The sequence below is a fragment of the Camelus bactrianus genome, chromosome 8 (assembly GCF_048773025.1).
Source record: "Camelus bactrianus isolate YW-2024 breed Bactrian camel chromosome 8, ASM4877302v1, whole genome shotgun sequence".
NCBI classification, from domain to species: Eukaryota; Metazoa; Chordata; class Mammalia; order Artiodactyla; family Camelidae; genus Camelus; species Camelus bactrianus.
In genome coordinates, this window is record NC_133546.1 from 29,858,168 (window position 1) to 29,879,348 (window position 21,181).

Here is a 21,181-nt window from a genome sequence, read left to right on the forward strand (position 1 = left end):
GTTGGAGACAATAGGCTAAATCAAAGAAGGAGAAAATAGTTATGATTTTTAAAACCACTAATTGAAGCTTTAAGTGTCTGACAGTGCTCTGGTGATTTGAGGCTGAAATTTGCTGTTCTTTATTTCCCTTTGTCAGTGGTGTTCACCATGGCAACTTCAATAAAACTCCCCTCACAAATGTTTTTCTTCTAAAGTACAAAGCACCTTCTTAAAGAAGGCTGACAACCTGGTATGAATGGGTGTTTGGAAAATACCAAATGAAAAGTATTCTTTCTTCATAATTGCTATAGGTGGCAGGAGGCGAGGAAATTACTAAGGGGATAAAGTTGGGTAAAGGAAACATTTTATCTTGTTATCTTGCTTTGGAATAAAAATTAATTTATTTTTAAGGTAGGAAATTAGTTTAAAATACATTAGAGAAACTTTTCCCTTCTATAACATTTCCTTATCTCTCATCTTAGAATCTGGACAAGCTTTGTCCATTCAAGTTCGTGAACTACTTTGGAATGTGGATTTTGTAAGGGACACATTTAGCTAATACCTGATTCAGTGAAAGCTGCTTGGGCCCAGATCAGTTTTCTTGGGCCTACTTTGGAAAACTTAATTAATGTGGGACTTTGAGCACACCATCAAATATTTCTGGGTTCCCTCCAGATCCTCCCCATAAAACATGGAAGCAGTAGAAGCCCAGGAGGTCTCAGTCTTAGAATCACATTAGAATCAACTGGAGATGTTTAGAATATGTCAACGCCAGGGCATTATGCAAAGATTATAATTTAAGGTCTAGGGGATATCCAGATGTAAGATTTTTTTCTTTCTTTTTTAAAAAATTTAATGTAATTTAATTTTTTACTCAAGTATAGCTGATTTACAATGTTGGGTTGATTTCTGGTATACAGCACAGTGATACAGTCACACATGTGTATATATACATTTCTTTCTTTTTTTTTTTAAGTACCCAAGGCAATTTTACTGTCTAGCTAGAGTTGAGTCACTGTATTAATTGATCTCAAAGGATCTTTCCAACAGTATCATTCAAAGGCACTTACCTACAAACTGGCTTCAGCAGGGCTTGACGCTGATAGGAGTGCCAATTAAGTAACTTTGCTTTCAAATTTGTTATGTATCTTTTTTTTTCAAGAGTTAGGAAAGAAAGGTATTAGCTATGAATTTAGTAGCCTAGCATCTTTAGTCCTGTTTATCCACTTATTATCCAGAATAAGCCCAAAAGTCATGTCAGGGTTCCTTAATGTCTTCATTTTCAAAACACATTGGTTTTCAAAGAATTTTATTGCTTGAAGGTTGGTCAAAAGGCATTAGCTAGATTCAATATTATGTTATTTTGTTATAATATGATATTATATGTGTGAAAATGGCCAAGACAAAGTCAACAGTAGGATTCTCAGATGACTCCACAACTCTTTGTTAGCATAGCAGATAATTTTTCTCTTTAGAACAGTGGTCCTCAATCCCAGTGGCACTTCAGAATTGCCTGGGAAGCTTTTTTAAAATCCTTATGCTCAGGCTACCAGACTCCCTGCCAGGTAACTCCAAAATGGAGCCATGGCTGAGAATCGCCTGCTCTAGAATGAAGTTGTGTGGACAAACTGTGTCAAGCAACCAGCCAATGATAAAATAGTAAGATTGTGTTAGCCACCTCCTCGATTAGAAACAGCACCTCTCTTTCCCCTGTGGAGAGCATTATCAGAGATGACTATTTTTCTTTTGCAGAAATTACCACTGTGAGGAAAATCTGTTCCTTTAAATTATTTGCTTTATTAGACTACAACTATTTCTACTGAAGATGGCAAATGAAACGCTTCCTTCTTAAGTTTATGAATAAAATCTAGGCTTGTCCTCTCACAGGTCCCTTTGAAGATGATTGAAATAGTGGGTAAAAGAAGGAAAAAATCAGAATTTTTTTTTAGGAAATGGATTTGTTAGGTTAAATTGCAACTCAAAAGACCCAATGATGTATACTCTTTAAGTTTCTGGTTTATTGTTTCCTGTTAAGTAAAAAGCACATTTCAGGATTATTCCTTCAAGTGTATAGACTGGGATAGTCACTGAAAACTCAAAGGGCCCAGAGCCTCAATACTGCAGTATCAAATGTGTGCTTAGTTGTCATTCTAGAGCTTGGTTCTGGTATCTCCCCAAAGCCTATAAATCATCATCAAACAAGAAAATCAAGTAATTAAGCTCTCTGGCCTGAATCTGATCTATACTCTACCTTCAGCATAAAAAGGTATTCATTCATATGGCTAGTTAAACCCTCTAATAATGAACCTGGACCAGGGAAATGATCTGCTAATGCTTTTACAAACACAGGGAGCGAGGGAGCTGATTTCCTCCCAATTACACATGCCAAATCCACTGTTGTTTTCAATGGCCTGGACAGAAAGCCCAAGCTGATATACATGGAAAAAGGATGATAAAAGTATAAACAGGCACTAGTTAAAAAAAAATGTTGCCTTCACAAATTACATCTGAGCTTTTCTTGAGATGACTCCAGTTGCAAATTCGACAATTTATGGTCAGTTGCCTTTTATCTTTAAAATCACACAAAACAAGCAATTATTTAGAATGCAATAACTGATTTAATATTCATGGACTGGAGAAAAAAAATTGAATTAAAATTCAGTCTGGGATCTGAATTAGCACCATCGGAATACAGCAAGAATTCAATATACATGCACAAATTAGTTTTCATAACATATATAGATAAAATACATTTGTTTTACTTGATATACTTGTTTTGGAGGGCCCTTCTTGGGGGCTGAACTTATTTTTTATTAGTTGGCTGGGCATGACACAGGTTGAACACCCCTCAGTTCCAGGGCCTTGGCAAAATTCACCTCCAGTGGCTTGCCCGTGCCTTTGGTGAGCCTGAGGGATCGGACGCAACCTCGGAAACGAATGTTGGTTGTCAGGCCAAACTGGTTGAGGCCATCTGAAAAGCACAGCAAAGAGGGCTCAGTTTTCAAATGCAGCTGCTCTGTTAAGAGCTTGTTTCAAAGTCAGCTGTTAGCTTAAGATGCAACTGGAAGACTATTTTATGTAAAGTTAGTGATTATGTTCTTAGCTTTACTAACAGTTAAATTTGTAGAGAAATATCAACTTTTTTATGGTTCTGCATTATGAAATATGGAGATATCTACAATTATCCATTTGGAGACATCAAACAAAGAATTTAGTTCGGAAGGAACAAGTTTCCAGTTGTGACTTAAAATTATTAAATGTTATTTAATGAACCAAAGCAATTGATCAAATACTTGAAGTACTGAATTAGGACACTGAGTTTTAATGGTGACTTTATTACTTTGTATAAATAAATCCCAAAAGGTGAAATTGGTTGAGAACTCAATCACATCTTTCTCTTATTGAGACAGTCCCTTCTACTAGCAGGCCTACTAGGTGCTAACTAAGATCCCATTTTGTAGACTGTGAATGGAGAGGTACATTATCTCCTTCGTAAAGTCTTGGGGTTTATCCTAATTGAAGTGGAAGTAAGTATTTTCAAAAACCCAGGAGCAACTTTGGAAAGAGGAATTCAGAACTGGTCCCCATTACTTCTATAGCTTTTCCTACATCAACTGCTGCTGAATATATATTTTGCTCGTTTTGTTAAGGAGAGGAGCTCTATATAAATGGGGACAAAAGTTTCTCTTGCCAAAATACTGAAAGACCATTCCAGGAGTCTGTGTTAGTACAGTATTTATTAAGAGGCACTTAGCTTATTTCTCATCAAGTTGGGCACTCTTGCTTATGAGCACTTTAGGTAACTCTTTGTGGTTCACATGCTGTATTTAATGTGCTGGAAAGGGATTTTTGAATACAGATTTATTGCTTGGGTTTCTTGTAATATAAATATAAACTCTATAACAGCATAAGGGGGAAATTAGCTATGTTTAACCCAATGATTTCCAGAACTTGAGGAAATAAGTTCCATAACATTTTATGATTCCTCTGGTATATTAACTTTTTAAAAATCTGAAAGAATACCAATTCTGGCCCTGATTGCTGCTAAATGCCTAATATCTTTTATAAGCCAAATTCATTTCCTCTAGCCTCCATCTCCCCATGAATGAAATTTGAAGGCTATCATGAAAAGTTCAGTCCCATGTGGTTTATATAAGTAAAAGGCTCATTTTACACACTAGAAATGTCAGGTAAGGTGTTATTTATGGGAGCAGATTCTAAAGCTAAGAAGCAAGTATACATCCTTGGACATATTTACAGAATATAAATGTGTTCAAAACCACTAACACAACAGAGCAAAGACACTCTTGCTGGGGTAGGCAACACTCACCTGGGAACCCTCCGACAAACACGGGGTCATTTGTATCAGCTGATGTAGATGCTGGATTTGGGCTCTGGGCTTCCACCTGGTTCCCATCTACTGTCAGCTCAAGGTGGTGTCTGATCTTTCTGGCCACGACTTTATGCCACCGCCCATCACACAAACGCCCCGGTATCCCAGCATCATAGACAGCAGTGAACCGGCCGGCGCCATTGTCCACATGAAACATAAGCTGGAAAGTAGGAAATTGAATGCTCACAGCGGTTTCGTTAGAAGGATAACATGGTGGTTCACACAGTAGAAACTGTCAGGTCTTTAGGACGGACATTGGCTGGAATAGTTTGAAATGAACATAACTGAGGCATACTACATTTTTAAAAAATTTGACAAGAATTAAAACACAAATTTAATGACCAGGGTCACAGGGTCACTCTTTGCCATTGAACATTGTTGGGAGCAATAGGTAAGATGTGTGAGACTGGTAACAAATAATTCTGCTTTTAGAAAATGTGAAATCCAATTTGAGGGCAGGTGACAAAGAAGGAAACAGTATATACAGGGAAAAATTCCTATCACAGATCTTATTAGAGTGTGGGAGTTCTTAGGGAGCTGGTTTACGAATTCATTTTAAAGGTTGTTTTTTTTTTTTAATTTAAACTTTTGATGTTTTAATTATATATTTCTTCCTACATGGAGTCTATTTTATATATAGGGTTGAAAGTTACATAAATTACATTTTGGGGCAAGCTTCATGTCATAGGCACCAAAGACTTAGAGCCAGAAGGCCAGTTAAATTCTTAACAATAAAGAACTTAGATTGGGAGTTCTTGTCAAAATGGGAAAAATCTGTTTTCAGTAACATGGAAGGGTGCCTGAAATTTGAGATGACAGAATTCTTCTGAAGCTGATGAAGAAAAAAAACATATTGAAACATTAAAAACAGTCAGTCTGGCAAAACATTTGACAAGGTAATAGAAAAGAAATTGGGGTTTTAAAAAGAAGATTAAGAGTGCAAGCAAATAGGTGAAAAGCTTGTAAACTGCACAGTGATGTAAATATTAGTTAAGATTTTACTATATTGGGTGGAATTCGTAATAACAGAATTGTGCACATAAAAGGAGCTTGGTGAGAAATCCGTATGCATTGTGATGCAACTTGATACCCTGATAAGTTGCTAAGAACCCTGGTTACAAGCAGGTGAAAAATGAAGCTTCCCTCGACAAGATGCAGTGAAAATGTTTTGAAAATCTCTATTAAGTGTTGCTTATTTGTTCTCCCTTTTTGCCTCTGTGCTCCTGGATCTTTCTGCTTTACTGCCTTTGTGGACAGTTTGAAGGCTGAGAAGAGGGAAAAAGGAAGGTGTATTTTAGATCAATAGGTGGTTTTTCTTCTTGGGAGGCAACAGTACCCTACAAGCAAAATGTAAACAGAGTTGAAGTATGAATCCGATTGAATAGCCAGATAGGAAACTTATGAAATTTCTTGCTTTTCCCCATTCTGTATAGAGCAAAGTACATAAAAACTGGTCATCTCACCGTAGGTTGCTGGTGACAGGCAAGCAGGGACTAAAGTGATGGTTAGAATTAGATTATCCTTTGTGAGAAAATTGACACAATGTTTGATACACTACTAATATCACTTTATTATAAATTTGTTCTATTTTGAAATTGTATATGGATACTTTTAAATAAAAATGGAGAAACCAACATGTCAGCTAGCCATCTTGACTTCTGAAAGGGGCCCACCCTGTTATAAGAGGCAAAAACTGATTTTAGGCAATCCACGCCCTCTCCTTTTTTTCCCCACTGGAATTGATAGCTTCATAGACTGTGTATTCATAAGGAGCAGAATAACAGTGTGCTTTTAGCAACACAGTAAGAGCTTGAGATCTAAACTACTTAGTCCATTATTAGTCAGTACAACTGGCTTATCATAGAATTAGCACATTTATATTATAGTTTACACTGGTCTACAGAACAAGTGTGCTGAAAACACACAAGAATTGAGAAAATCCAGAAGGATAAAAAGATACAAGGTTAGCTTTCTCCCAACAAAGAATAGAGCAAAGCTTCAAAATAGAGCTTTCTATACGTAAACAACAATATCACGAAGAGATCATAAATATTAAGACCGATGATGCTCACCTTTTCATCAATCATCTCAATGCCCATTCCATCCATTTTTTGGCTGCTGACTCCCAGAAGAACTCCAGTGGTCCTAGTTGTGCGGAATTCAAATTCTACAAGAAGGTCCAATCCCACTTTGAACCCATCAACTGTAAAACAAAGGTTGTTTTTTTAATTGTGAAATAGAGTTTAGGGATTGTTAATTCAAATTTGTACAATGCAATTGTTACTAGCTTTCAATTCACATGTTAGTCGATTATAAGTTCCAGACTGTCATATTGCCTATACCTCCACCATCGAATCATATAATACACTTCATCGATATTGCTTATTTTCTTGGCTGCCTTCCTTCCTAGAATGGAAGTTCTGTGAGGGCAAGGACTTTGTATTGCTCACCTTTTTATTCCTGTGCTTACCAAAGCATCTGGCACATAACAGAAGTTTAATATGTATTTGTTGAATAAATGAATGAATGAACACACACTGAGATTCACTCAAAAAATCTCATAGCCAGGTATGATTGTTAGAACTCCTGCTGTTGACTTAAGTCACGCATTTCAATGACTATTCAGTAAAATTTTACCAGGACACTCTCAGTGGTACCACGAAGACCTGAAAGGGCTCAAATGTCCCCAAACATTTTTATTAATAAAGAAAGGAATTGCAAATACAATTTTGAAGGAGAAGATTCTGGGACATAAACAGACTTTTCTAGTTCACTAAACTAAATCTTTTCTGTATAATTATCCATATTTGATTCATTGGTTTACCTAATCTCTAAGCAAGTATTTAAGACATGCCTCTTAGAACAAAGTGACTCATTAAGATCAGGCTAGACTACACCATCTGCATGAAGTACTAGGGAGAAACTCACAGACATTTTCTCCAGGTCTCCTATTTATTAAGCAAGAAACACATGCGATGTGTAACCACAACTATCTCCAATGAAGGGAGGCACCTGCTTTGTGAAAGATTTCTTTTTCCTACTGAGAACCTTCATGGGTTTGGATGGGCAAAGGTGGGTTGAGAGCAGATTTTAAGTTCGAGGTTTGCAGAAACTAATTAATATACATAAAATAGATAAACAACAAGTTCATACTGTATAGCACAGGGAGCTATATTCAATATCTTATAGTAACTTATGATGAAAATGACTATGAAAACAAATATGTATTTGTTCATGTGTAACTGAAGCATTATTCTGTACATCAGAAATTGACACAACACTGTAAACTGACTACAATTAAAAATATATATATATATACAAAAAAAGAATATAGGGTAGAAGAAGCTGAATTGTTCTGCAAAACTGAACATAAAGATTTTGCTTCTGCTCTTGAAGGGAAGAAATCAGGAAAAGAGAGGAATAACACGAAGCAGCTGAGTGGAGGACAAGGGGAGTGGAGAGCCATTCGGACCCCAGAAACTGGGGAGCTGGAAAGCTTTTAAAGACAAAGATGTCAGAGGCTTAAATTGAAGTTGTATGTTTTCCAGTAACCTCCTCTGACCACCCAAGTCCTATACAGATTATATTACACTGTGTGTTGACGTGATGGCAGGAATTACTGGTAACCGGAGAAGTTGCTAATTTTCAGGTCCAGTCTGATCCAGAACTCAGGCAGGAGGGCCAGTCAATCTATTAACTGCAGAGGCTGAAACAGAAGGTGGCCATCAGATCTGACCAAGTGTATGCTAGCCACCAGTGAATTTGCAGAAAACTCGAGCAAAGCTTTGGACTTGGGGAATGGAATTTGGGGTTCAACAGAACCTCCAATGTTTCAATATTTAACATATCCTGTGTTTCTCTGTTTTCTTCTGCACAAATGAAATCTCCCATTTATACTCTGTTGGAGGGCCCTGCTCTTCCATTTCTGATAACCTTTGCATGTGAGTGCTCAACTCATCTTTTAAACCCTAGCTCAAATGTCAATACCTCCACAAAACCTTTCCTGATTTCTCCAACCCAAATTAATCTTTTCTTTAAATATCCACAGACCTTGCTTGTATGTCTTCCATAGTTTTTAGTTATTTTTACTTGCCTTCTTGTGATTTCTGAGCATACAGAATCTTATCTACTGATGGTATATTCTTGAAGGAAGAAATGACACTTTTTAAATTTTTGTTTCCCATGTTAACTTCTACATATTATGTACTCATTAATTTTTTTCTAACACTGGACTGAATCTATCTTAAGTATGTTAATGTCATTTTTTTTTGTCATTATGTACAAGTTATTTTATATTTTTCTTTCCAAATTGTACATTCACTATCAGTGATCCAGACCTGCCCTGGAAATGTCCACTGGGAAGAGGGAGATACTTAAAAAAAAGTCAGGGAAAGGGGACAGTCATCATCACCATCAACAAGAAATGGGTACCAGGATGCATGTGCTGTGTGTGGGAGAGGAGAGCATGGGACAGAACCTCGCAAGGAACTGAAGAGAGGAAGAAAGAAAAATACTATCTTGTCTCCAGAAAGGTAGACAAGGAAAACTGGAAAGTAGACACATTACATAATAGAAACATATGAACCTTCTTGCAGAATTACCTTATTTTACTATTATTGATCTCCAGGGTAGGAAATAGAAGACTCTCCAAATAGCCTTTTACTTTATTTCTTCTATTCTTATCAGAATCAGATTAATTCATTAATCTTTAAGAGGTAGTTTTTATTACTTCTATGAGTTTGTATTTCTGGTTTAAATCAAGGATACTAGTTTGGACCCCAGGGACTTTTATTTTCCCACATAGGCAAGAAGTCAGTATTTGTACCTAGTTAATATTCAACAGAAGGGACATGGAAGCACCTCACCTGCTTTGGCAAAACCTGTTCCATCAAAATATGTTCCTTTTTGAGCATTTGCAAAACACGTCCCAACATGGTAGCTGGAGGTTGGCTGTTCAAGATCAGCAGGGGCTTCTGCCATCTGAAGATTCCTGATGCAGCCATCAATGCTATAGGTTACCTAAATATTCAAGTCAGAAGAAGCACACATCATGTTTTGGCAGAAGTTTCCCTTTATGTGGAATTTGCAGGATGCTCTATGTATGTAATCATCAGCCCATTGTCCGAAGCATCTCCAAAACTGCCTGGATTAGCGCTATCACTGCAGGCTTCACAGCATGGGTGCAGAATCCTGGGTTGTGCTTCTCGACTGGGATGCATCTAGCCTGGAATACGGCTGTTTTGATATTCTAAATCCTGCACACTCTCTCTAGTGGGACCACTGGTTTGACAGAGCTATGGACCCCATATGGATATCGTAAGTTTTAATTAGTCTCATGTTTCCATTTCATGTTTCTAGTGATAGTTTATTAACCTTACTACATATGCATTTTTTTCATAACCTATGTTCAAATTCTACTTGAAAAGGTAATTAGGTTTGGTTCAGTGCTTCTTCCTTATGAAAATCTAATGAAAGCTCTCGACACGTTCCTATGAAAATGCACATACACGTAAAAACCAGAAAGTCTGCGTGAAACCTGTGAAGTTTAGAGACTTTAGAAATCAATCAATCATACTCTGCTTCATGCTATTTCATCTGATTTAAGGGATGCAAGTTAATCATTCTTGCCACTTTCAGTTCAGGGACCCTCACTTTGATTGGCCTAGGTAGCTTATCCAACAGCTATGAGAGGAAAGTAATACTGATCATTCATGAGGGGAGCCAAATACTGAGAACTGCAACCATCATGAACACATGTCTTTGATGAAGAACAACTCTACATCATCATGTGTTCTAATTTGAGCACTGAAACGGACCACACTTGTATGTAGTGCAATTTCCTAAAACACTAATCTCCTGTGCTCCTTAAAAGAATGCTTCCCAAAGTAAACCAAGACACGTGGTCTGACAAAAAATTATTTTGTGAATATCGATTTACAAAATTGGTGAAGACTTTAAATTCTGAATTCAGTATCAGATAACTGTACTCTAAATACCGCATCTCTCAATAGTTGCTAAAATCTCTCATCTTGAAACAATGCTGTCAGTATCATCGTTATCATCTTCCTTGTTGTCCAGGGCTTTCTGTACACTTGGTACTCTTCCAAGCACTTTAAATTTATTACCTCATTTAATCTTTCCAGCAACCTTGCTTGTTTGGCATTATTATTACTCTGTTTTACCAAAGAGGGAACTTTGTCAAAGAAAAACTAAGTAACTTACTCAAGATCACACAGTTTGTTAACAGTTAAGCAGGTATTCAAACCCAGGGAGTCTGGCTCCAGGGTCCACATTCTGTTTTGTAATATTGCCTCCCATAGTCAAATCTGTCTAGAAAATCAGTCACTTCTCAGAAAACATGATTGCCTGTTCACCTGTAAGTGGTCATGTGCCAATGGGACCTAATTATTCAAGATACATACATGACTCAGGCAGCCATTTAGGCCACAAAGAAACACACTCGACACTTACTGGACCAATTCTTCGGGTTGTGTAGTTAATGGGTAGGCCGCCAACATACAGCATCCCCACAACGTCCAGAATATCAGCTTTCTTGGGACTGATGGTTCTGTTGGAGGCACCATCTACATCAATAATTCCTTCCTGCTTAATTCGCATAATCTTAATCTACCAAAAGAAGAGGAGTCATTAATACCAATCATAGATAAATTTCAAATATGCAGAGTATAAGACATAAGAACTTTCAGGATATTCCTTAGGAAAATGTGAAATAACTTACAGAGTGCCTAATCGATGCTAAACCCATAATATAAGTGAAATTAAAACTACTTGCAGAATATCTCAAAGTCTGTCTTTTCCATTAGCACCACCTCCAAAAGAGTACAAAACCTTCCTGAGTGAGTTTAGATTGAAGACTCTTCCATAGTTGCCAAGTGAGCATATGGATTGAGAGGTACACTTGTAAGGAAACTTGCAGATTGAGAGCCCTGTCATGAATTAAGTGGGCTGCAAAACTTCATGTCCAATTTTAAAAGTGCATTAGTTTGATTGAGCAAAGCCTGGTCTTCCCAACACAATTTCAGATATGCTACATTCCTCTGCTTAACAGGCACTTCTCGGGCAAAATTGGAGGAAGGGCAGCACATCCAGCCTGCACTGCTGTCTCTGCAGCAGCTGATTAGTCCAAAGTCAGGCAGGAAGATGGAAAGCCGCCTGGTGCTGAAATTACTGCGGTGGAGTGAGTTATCTTCTGGGCAGAGTGAAATAAGGGGTGGGAAGACTAGCTTGAGCATAAAATCCTTGAGTCTGAATTTAGCAAAAGGAGTAAGTAACCCTGTGAAATGCTGGAGTACCATAACGGTTTAAAAACCAATCGACTTCAGCATTAGAGTAATTTAAGACCTTATTTTACACAAATATTCTGGTTTTGGAAACAATTTTTCCAAATAAAATCCCTCACTTAATTTGACTAGAGTATTTAAACAACTTTCCTAATCCCAGCCTCACTGTAGCCCAACAATATGTCTTTTTCTCAAGTGTCATATTTATTATTCTATTAGCTAGAGATAAGAATAAATCTTAATGATGGCTCCTTCAGAAATACTGGTATTTGCTAGTCATAAGCTCCCTATAAAATTTCTTATTTCCAAATAACAAATTGTCTGACTTCGCATTTTTATTATATTTTTTCAGGTTCCTTGGCTTTCTAGATGATATGACAAGTCCAAGTATGTGAATGTATAAAATCCAATATCTAATAATATCTTACTCTAAAAATTAAACATTTCATTGGTCCACCTAGGGAAGCTTTACTTAATAGGCCACCACAGGCGCAGAGACGAATTCTGAGTTTTCGTTTTAATCAGGCAGTATATTATCTATTTACAGGCATGCCAAAGAGGACAGTAAGCTGGCAAATGAGCCTTCTGTGCCCATAACAGCACCAGCTTCTGGGTGTAAGGCCAACATTTTAAAAGTCATTCCAAATGACTGTTGGTGGAAATGATACCCTACAGGCCTTTAAACATGATGTAGCAGATTCCCAGATTCTGGGTGTGCTCAGAATGGTATGGGGTGGGTTGTGGGGGGAGGCGGGTGGCCTCAGGGTCCATTTTAGTGTTGCCAGCTTTTAAGTTTGTCAAATATTATTTCATAAAAGAGAGGCCATTTTAGTACCCCAAAAGTACTAAAGGAAAATAGAATCTCAGAATAAATATTATTTCTCTAAATTGAATCCATAGAGCTTTATGATGAACATGCTCCATTGTCCCACAATAATAATAACTGGGGCATTGAAAACATCTTCAGTCGCCTGGCCCTAGCTTGTGGACAGATGTTTGGGAACCACAGCTGCATAGTAATGATGGAATCCTGCAGTTCCATGATGAGGCATGTAAGGGGTCAAATATAAAGCTATCCAGGTCTGATTTCACATTTTCCAAGGTTGGGCAGTTGTATATGGTACTCCTGGGCCATATTCCAGTAGCACCAGAGTCAGTGTCTGCACTGGCAAACAGTACTGGCACCAGGAGAATGCCGGTGGCTGTCACCCAGGAACCCCCTTGTAGGGCACTGCCAACATCCTGTAGACTATTACCTTGTGCCACTGGCCATCATTGATTTTGGTGGGGATCATGGTGCTGGTGTTACCACTTCCCAAGTCGTAACTGAAGTAGGGCAATCCATTTCTCAGCTGAACTGTAGCAAAATCAGCATGATTGATCCGAGCCATGTAAAAGAGCAAGCCTGAGTCGGCTTCGGTTCGCACTTCAAATTCAATCGTGAGACTGTGAAACAAAAGCATGCAAAGTAAAACAGAAGAATAAGCGTGTTCTTGTGCCAAGACAGAGTGACTGATCATGGGGGCTTTTTCATAAAGGACAGCAAAACCTTTTCCAAGACGACAACTTTAAAGGTCTGCTGATTTCCTAAACTGGGCTTCTCAGGCTCAGATGAATATAATTCTATTCTTTACTGTACTCAGTGCATTTATTAATAAATGTAGTTGATTCAACTTGAATAATTGCAAATACTCAGCACTTCCATGTATCAGTTTTTGTCTAATATCTCAGAATGATACATACCGGTTTTTAACTTTGGTGTCATCAAATGCGATTGCAATGTGACTGTTTCTCGAGAGCCCAAACTGTTTGCTCCCTATCAGGAGAGCTGGTTCTGATTCTGCAGCACAAGGACCCTGTAAAATACCAAGGAAAGAAGAAGAGGAGATAATGGACTCCATTCTTTAAAATGTAATGCTGCTGTTTAATGGCTTCTTACATTTTAGTTTAATGTTCTCACATAATCTTGTTTGAGTTCCTCAGAAATAAAAACTCTTATTCATCTCTGTATTCTATTACATAATACATACTTACTATTAAATGTTCAACGGACATGAATCCGTTTTCTTATACGGTACCCTTGAATTATCAAATGAATGTGCTCAAAAATATTCATTGATTAGTTTGTGTTTTCATTATTTTTTAAGGAAAACTGTTGTTTACATTTCTGAGAAAACCAGAACTTCCTTCTCACTTCCACTTCACTTATGAAGAGTTATAGTGTTAGAATACTGAAGAGGGAAAATGACAAGCTCACCACTGGGTGATAAGAATAGAAAAATGTGTTCCTTCTTGCCCTCCCCATTTCTCTCCCCCACTGGATTACTTTTTCTTGAAAATTATCTACTAGGAGGTTTCCGTGAATTTTGACTTTCAAGATGGTGTATCTCAACTCGCAAGTCAGCCCATTCAGGCCCTTTGCCCGTTGCTAAGCAACACCGCACACTTTTTAATGTAACCCACCATTCACCATTTTAACTGCCACTGTTCAAAGATCAACTTCCTAGAGTGCTTACAGGGGAGAGCTCAGTGTAGGGCCAGCTTCAGAGGCATGCTACCTGTGCAGTCACTGAGCTGAATGCTCTGCTGTCACGATCTTGAAATTCTTAATTATTTTTGAACAAGGGGCCCTGCAAATTATACATTCAGTCCTGGCTGGGTGGACCTTATTTGGCTGTTGTCACCCTCAGCTCAATAGATAATCAAGGCTCCTCAGTTGACCAAAGCCATTAATTCCCTTCCCTGTTCTTTATTTTCACACAATAGCTCCATGGTCAGGCTGCTTGGGAAGCCTTTTAGAACACAAAGCACATGAGAAAATAAATAACCTGCACACTCTCAACCATACATCTGTTTTTAAAGATCTGTGCTTAATAGCTCTGGCTGGGCCACTGCCCCCATGAGCGCTGACTCAGCAGAGGTTCTCAAACAGCCCAAGGCAGGCTTTTGATGCAGAATGTTCTTCCCAAATAGCGTACCTTGGAGATGACTCATCAGCACACAGAAAATGTTTACTTGATGAGGAAAAGCCTTGCCCTCCTTTTTCTTGAGCTTAGTCAAATGGAGCACTCTGCCACAGCAGGTAAAAGGCTTTAAGTGTTTTGAAATGCTGTAAAATTGGCCTTTATGGAAGTATTTCCCTTCTGGCTTCCCAGGAGATGGTCAGTTACAAAGAGCAGACTGTGGCTGAAATTCACACAGATATGCAAAAACCCAGTGGGTAGAATAGGAAAATGCTATTTATTCACACAGCTGAATGGGCCTTTCTTGTAATCAACATGTAGCACCTTTCTCATTACATGGCCTGCAAAAAGGGCCCAAATGGAAAGGCCGGGGTAGCTTATTGTCTCAGCCTTCAATGATGCTATTAATAGAATTGGGATCCTTTATCCAGCCTCTCACAATATTTCCTGTAGAGAGGACCATCACAACAAACATAACTAGCCTACAGTCCTCCTCAGAAATCTCGAAGAAAATCTGACCTGCTGGAAGTCCATCTGGGGCGAAATTTAGCTAGAACATCTCTAAACCCTCAGCTCTGAAAACTGAGAGATTGAAAAGGTCCTTGGATGTGGAGGAATTAGGGAACTCTAATGTGTAGCCTAAAAGAAAACCAGCAGCAGGTTATTTCCCTGTTCCTGTTACCATTGTCTAGTGGCTACATGTAGATGTTAATATAAAATAACTTTTCTAATGTAATTTTTAACTCTCAAAGTGGCAATTGTAAAGGCTAGGTATTTTATTGGTAGCCGTTATTTGTCGTGGAGTGTTTTTGTCTTTATATGTTTTGGGCATCATGGACTGAACACACTTGCTCACTAGTGGACTGGCCACGTGGTTTCCAACACTGGTCTGCAGATCTACCACCTATTATTAGATTTTCTAGATGAAGAAGGCCCTGCTTACATTATTTCAGAAAACCTTTGACTCTGTAAGTGTCCTGTTAAGAAGCATCACATGATACACCCACTTGAAATTTAGGAAGAAGGGCACTTTCTGAAGAGACTCCTGTCTCCCTTTGGGTCTCAAGAAGCAGTGGTTAATAAAGCAGTGTTCTCAGGTTGGCCAATTTTAGAGATGAGAGTGATAACAAAGGGGTCACTCTATTAGGTAATCTCAAAGTATAAAGCCGTTACGTAAGTCTATTGTTCTTTAAGGGCATCCGAGTTGATGTTTACTATCATCAGTTTGCACCAGGATGGAAATTATGAATACTGCTTTAATAAAACATCCATCACCTTCCTTTATAAAATCAGTGTTTGGAAGAGGACTGAGAAGAGTCAGTGTAAGAGGATTTTATGTGTATCAACTTTAGGATTTAAATGGGAAGACAATTCTCAACAGTCTCCAATCTGGTCATGTTTCTGGTGCAAATCCAGATCTCTCTTTACACTTGGTCAAAGGGAGACAGTACTGGATTGCATCTGCCTTGCATCACTTTCCTGAGGGTGATCTGAAACCCAGCCTAACATACCTAGCGGGTTTGCATCTTGTGCCTCCTTTTCCTCCTCCCTCACACCCCTCAGAGGGTGGATCTGCTCACTCTCCCGCTCAAAGGTCTTTTTTCCTTCTAATACCAATTTTTAAGAAGGAACATGTGAGACGCAAGAGAAAGCACCCTGAGGTTTTCACAAGAATAAAATGATATCCTCATTAAGATATTTTCAACCCTGCTTCCTACAGAAATCTAAGCTAAGAGGAAGGGTCCTCTAATGAGATAATTTTAAGAAATCTTTAAAGAATGGTCGTTGCAAGATGAATCTTCTGCCTCCAAGCCAATGCGAGCTTGAGGGGAAGCATCATCTTTATGGACGTGATACTTGACCTGTTTTATCTGGAAACACTGATCATTACGGATCTCTGTAACACGTTAAAACAACACTAATACAAACATCAGGGTCTCAAGTCGAGGCTCGTCAATCTCTGCATGTTACAATCCTGCCACCTTGTGGGGACTCTCTAAAGTACTACGGGTACATATGTGGGGGAAATGATAGGAAAGGACAGGATGTGCTGGCTTCATGTCTCTGCTCAGCAGGTGACAAGGGGTGGGCAGACAAGACTTGGGTGGGCAGTCTAAACGTGGCGATGCACCTGTTGGCTAGAGCAGGGATGCGGTTGGAGAGGATTCTGAAGGAAGCCACGCTTGGGCCACATTTAGGCAAATGGGTAGTGCCGCAGATTAGTGACGGAGCTTAACATTTTTAGCCTTATACTGTCACTCAATTAATTTCAGATCAGAATAAAGCTGTGGTCATTTCTGACTGCTAGTTGTTGGCTGACATTTGGAAATGAGTTATTAGATTCAGGATGGCATATGATGAGTGGATAAGCATTCCTTGACTTTAAACTGGTGCAGAGTAGAGACTTAAATTGCATTGATCAAAACCTGGCATCTTTGTTCTTGAAAGCACCAAATGATGAATGATACAAAAACTGCATCATTGGAGTATAGTCTGCAAAAATACTGGATTCACTATGCTGTACACCTGAAAATAATAAAATATTGTAAATCAACTATACTTCAACAAAAATTAATTAAAAATCACATTTTCTTTTTTCATGAGTCAATAATCCTCTCACAAATGTGGGCTAAAATGACATCTGTGAAGTTGGATGCCTCTTCATGATGCTCTTTTTTAGGGATGAATACTAAGCGAAAGATACTTTTTATGGCACTGACTTTAATGTTCTGAAATATAAAATCCCTATTCAACTTGAGAAACTGAATTATGTAAACTCCCTGCACATAAACTCTTTCGGTAAATAGTGGGCATTTGCAGTAACGTTTACACACTAATGCCTGAGCAGTGATTCTTTGTAGTATGGAAATGTATGTTTCGCCTTTAAATACATATCAGTATCCAATTGATTTATCTTTTGGCCAGGACTGAACTTAGCTTTTAAAGTCACACCATTAAAATTGCTGTAGGTATATATTTTTTCTGCTCTAGTCTTTCCTGCTCTGCCCACTTCTTTTCCCCATCTCGCCAAGAGTTTTGAACAGCTCAGGGACCCTTCATGGCTGTTTCTATTGCTTTTCTTAGTGTTCACATTTTAAACTTTGAAGCTGAAATTCACTTTGAAACTTGAAATTTACAGTTCAACTTTCCAATAAACTTCAGGTAAAAAAAATATGCAGCCAGCTCATTGTATACAAATCCACACAGGCCATGCTGGTTGTAAAGACTTGGTATAAACAGTGTGAATACCAGTAGAGAACTTGTCACATTTTGACAACTTTCTGTAATACCAGAAGTCGATATGCTTATCTACTCTTAACCTCTGCCATCCTCCAGGAGAAATATCCCCAAATATGATATATAGAAATGTTTTATTCAGCTAACCAGCTCTAAGTGGGCCAACAAGTAGGAGAGAATGCTAAAGAGAAGCTAGGCTACCACACTATCAAACGAGATAATATGCGTAAAATATGCTCTCTGATCTATGATGTTCTGGCATGTATTAATAATAGGATTGACATAATCCATTTCACAGGGCAGGGCTTTCTCAAGATACTCTTAAACTGCCCTAGAGTAGAGTGAATATCATCTTCATGCTGTAAGTTGCTGGTGCGGAGAGGTGTGATGACGTAAAGAAGAAAATGAAGTGTATTGAGACTAGGAGAGGGTTCTTTGTCAACTGTGCTAGAACAAATCAGGGACACATAGAAAGGCAGCTCCCATGTCAGGAATTAATGTGTAAGTTTTAATTCTTAAATAAATTCTTAAGACTCTTTAAAAATTTTTTTAAATTTGTCTAGGGGGGGAGGTAATTAGGTTTATTCATTCATTCATTCATTCATTCACTTAATGGCGGTACTGGGGATTGAACCCAGGACCTCGTGCATGCTAAGCGTGTACTCTAGCACTGAGCTGTATCCTCTCTCCTTAAGATTCTGAATTCTGACTTAGAAAAAGAAAAGAAAATCGTGAGAATTGAATATAATGGGAGACCTGAGAGATAATAACCGTATCATGTTGGAGGTAGTTTAAAATGGAATGCTCACCCCCTTTTTTCCAACACTTGCTCTTCTCCTAAAAGTATGAAAGGTTAAACTAACCTTTCTAAGTTCCCTTAAAAGAATGATGGAGTGTTACCATGGGGCAGATGTGATGCTGGGTGCTTTGCATACAACATATAATTTATTCCATGATAATCCTCGGAGGTAGATATTATCCTTCACATTTTTCAGTGGGTTTTCTTACATTTGAGAGGACAAGTAAGATACTCAGTGAACCCCCTGAGTTCTCTGAGTGAAGGTAGGTGTGCTACAGCAGGACAGGCCGGCAGACCTGTACCACGGATCACTTGGATTAAAGATCCACTTGGTGTCCTTGGTGACTCTCAACGTGGAGGGATTGAGAGGGGCTCACTCACCATGTCTCTCTTCCCTAGAGCAGAAATCAGCCATATAACTGGATGTTGTAGAGGAATAAAGTTGAAAACCACTGCTTTTAATTTATCATTTTAAAAATTATAAAAACAAAACATATTTAAGAATATTTTTTGAACTGATGAAAATCATCTCTGGTCCATATACATCTGCTGTTAGTACCTGAGGCATTTCTTGGAAAAGATTTTCTTACGTGTTTTTCTAGCTATTGATATAGACATGATTATGCAGTCTATATAGTTTTATATCATTTTCTCCACTTAATATAATGCCATAAATATGTCATCATCATCATTTTATATTATTTCAATTGAAAGATTTTAAGTATAAGAGTATGGTGACATATTAAAATGTGCATTTTACGGACCTGTTTTCACACTTCAATGTTCCACTCACCATTTTGTTTGGATGGAGTTTAGTGGTGTCCCCTGTCTAATTTTCAATCTTGTAAGCTAGCAGGTTGTGTTTGCAGCAAACACTTGGCCTTTACCCTGACTGAACTCCACCTGTATTTGCTTTCTGTGTTATGTCAGTGTCTACTTTCTCAAATATGTCTCTCAGTTTCTCTGCTTTTCTCTTTCTCTGGCTAGCAATAATGATATTTTTCTCATCTTTGTAATTAGTAGTAGGTTCTTAATAAATACTATAAATTGCCAAACCTTTAACTATCCTTTAAAAAGCAGACACTTCTCTCCATACACACACAAATAATGAAAACAAGAGAAAGAAATCAAAGAGAAGAGATACATACAGTTCCATGATCTGAAACTCTGAAAATATAGTATAACCCAATAGAGATGAAAAATTCTAAAAAATATATAATTTTTACCACATCGTCATAAATAATTATAATGTACAAGATCTAATGTTCTGAGTCTTTCTACATCAACCCTTAAGACTGCTCAACCCCTCTTTTGCTTTTATCTTATCTACTAAATGGAATGGTCGTTTTTGGAAAAGTTAATACATACACTGCTGAGAGAAAATGGAAACTGGAATTAGAACAGAAGGTTATGAGAAAACTCAATGAGTTAAAATCTCCAGTCCAGATGGGAAAGCAACTTTTGTTTTCAGAAAAAGGGAAAAAATGTGATCTCTAGAAACCACAGATGAATATGCTTGAGACCTCCTATAAAACAAAATTTGTGGTTTAGAGACACAACTTAGAAAAGAAAGGAGACCACGGGGAACCAGCAGAGTCCTCCACCAATAAACCATACCAATTCAACGTTGACTGGCTGAGGAACTTGATTCAAGAGAAGTTCAAGTCTACAGAAACCCTCAAGGTTTTGATTGACAGAATATGGTACCTAATGATGAACTAATGGTGTGATCTATCTGCTTAAAACATTCCCAGGTGTGTTGGTAGGCTATGATGACAGACCAGTGGAAGGAGGAGCTCTGCTGTCCCCTGAACTGGGCACTCCATTCTGAGTAATATGGTCTATTCTAGGTGCCATATTCTGAAAGGGATATTTCAAAAGTAAGAATATTATCAATGGGAAAAATGGGACATAGAATTAAGTTATATGAAAAATGCTTGAGATAATGGAATATTTAGATTATGGGGAAGAACACAGCTATTTTCAAATGCTTGAAGGGATGCTAGAGAAGCTATAGACCCATTGTGTTTGTCTACAGAAACACAATCGTTACATAGGGGTTGCAAGGATGCAGTTCTACTTCATCGTAACCAACGGCTTTCTAACAACTAGAGCCTGCCTCATCATAACACTGGAAAACCGTTGTCAATGGACTGTCCAAGCAAAGGCTGCAGGGCCACATCAAGTGTCATATGAAAAGACTCATGTACTAAGATAGCTGTTGGACCAGACGATCTCCAGGGCTTCTGCTTATTATAATTTATAATTCTAAAGTTGTTCAGAACTTAGGGTCTATTTTCCAAATCCAAGGTCAAAATTTTTTATTTAACCCATGTTGTTTTTTTAATTCATCAATTGAAAACACTTTCTTGAGTCCAGGGAATAGACAGGAGGGAGAAGGGAGGGAGAATCATTAACTTTCCCCTTCTTGGGGGAAATCAAGCATAAGGCCATATTATGAAAGAGCTAAAGAAACATTCTGAAATCCATGTGGCAGATCTCAGTGATG

General features: G+C 38.1%; 1 protein-coding gene across 1 annotated transcript in view; it reads right to left on the reverse strand.

Moving 5' to 3' along the window:
• Window positions 1–1,977: 1,977 nt before the first annotated feature.
• Window positions 1,978–21,181, reverse strand: part of LAMA2 (laminin subunit alpha 2) — a 516,774-nt gene continuing 497,570 nt past the window's right edge. Inside the window, exons 59-65 of the mRNA XM_045524726.2 lie at window positions 13,417–13,529; window positions 12,930–13,119; window positions 10,844–10,999; window positions 9,238–9,391; window positions 6,445–6,575; window positions 4,310–4,532; window positions 1,978–2,950 (exon numbers count right to left, since the gene is read on the reverse strand). Of these exons, the coding sequence (XP_045380682.1) occupies window positions 2,793–2,950; window positions 4,310–4,532; window positions 6,445–6,575; window positions 9,238–9,391; window positions 10,844–10,999; window positions 12,930–13,119; window positions 13,417–13,529 (1,125 nt within the window). The 3' untranslated portion in view covers window positions 1,978–2,792. The remainder of the gene's footprint in view (window positions 2,951–4,309; window positions 4,533–6,444; window positions 6,576–9,237; window positions 9,392–10,843; window positions 11,000–12,929; window positions 13,120–13,416; window positions 13,530–21,181) is intronic.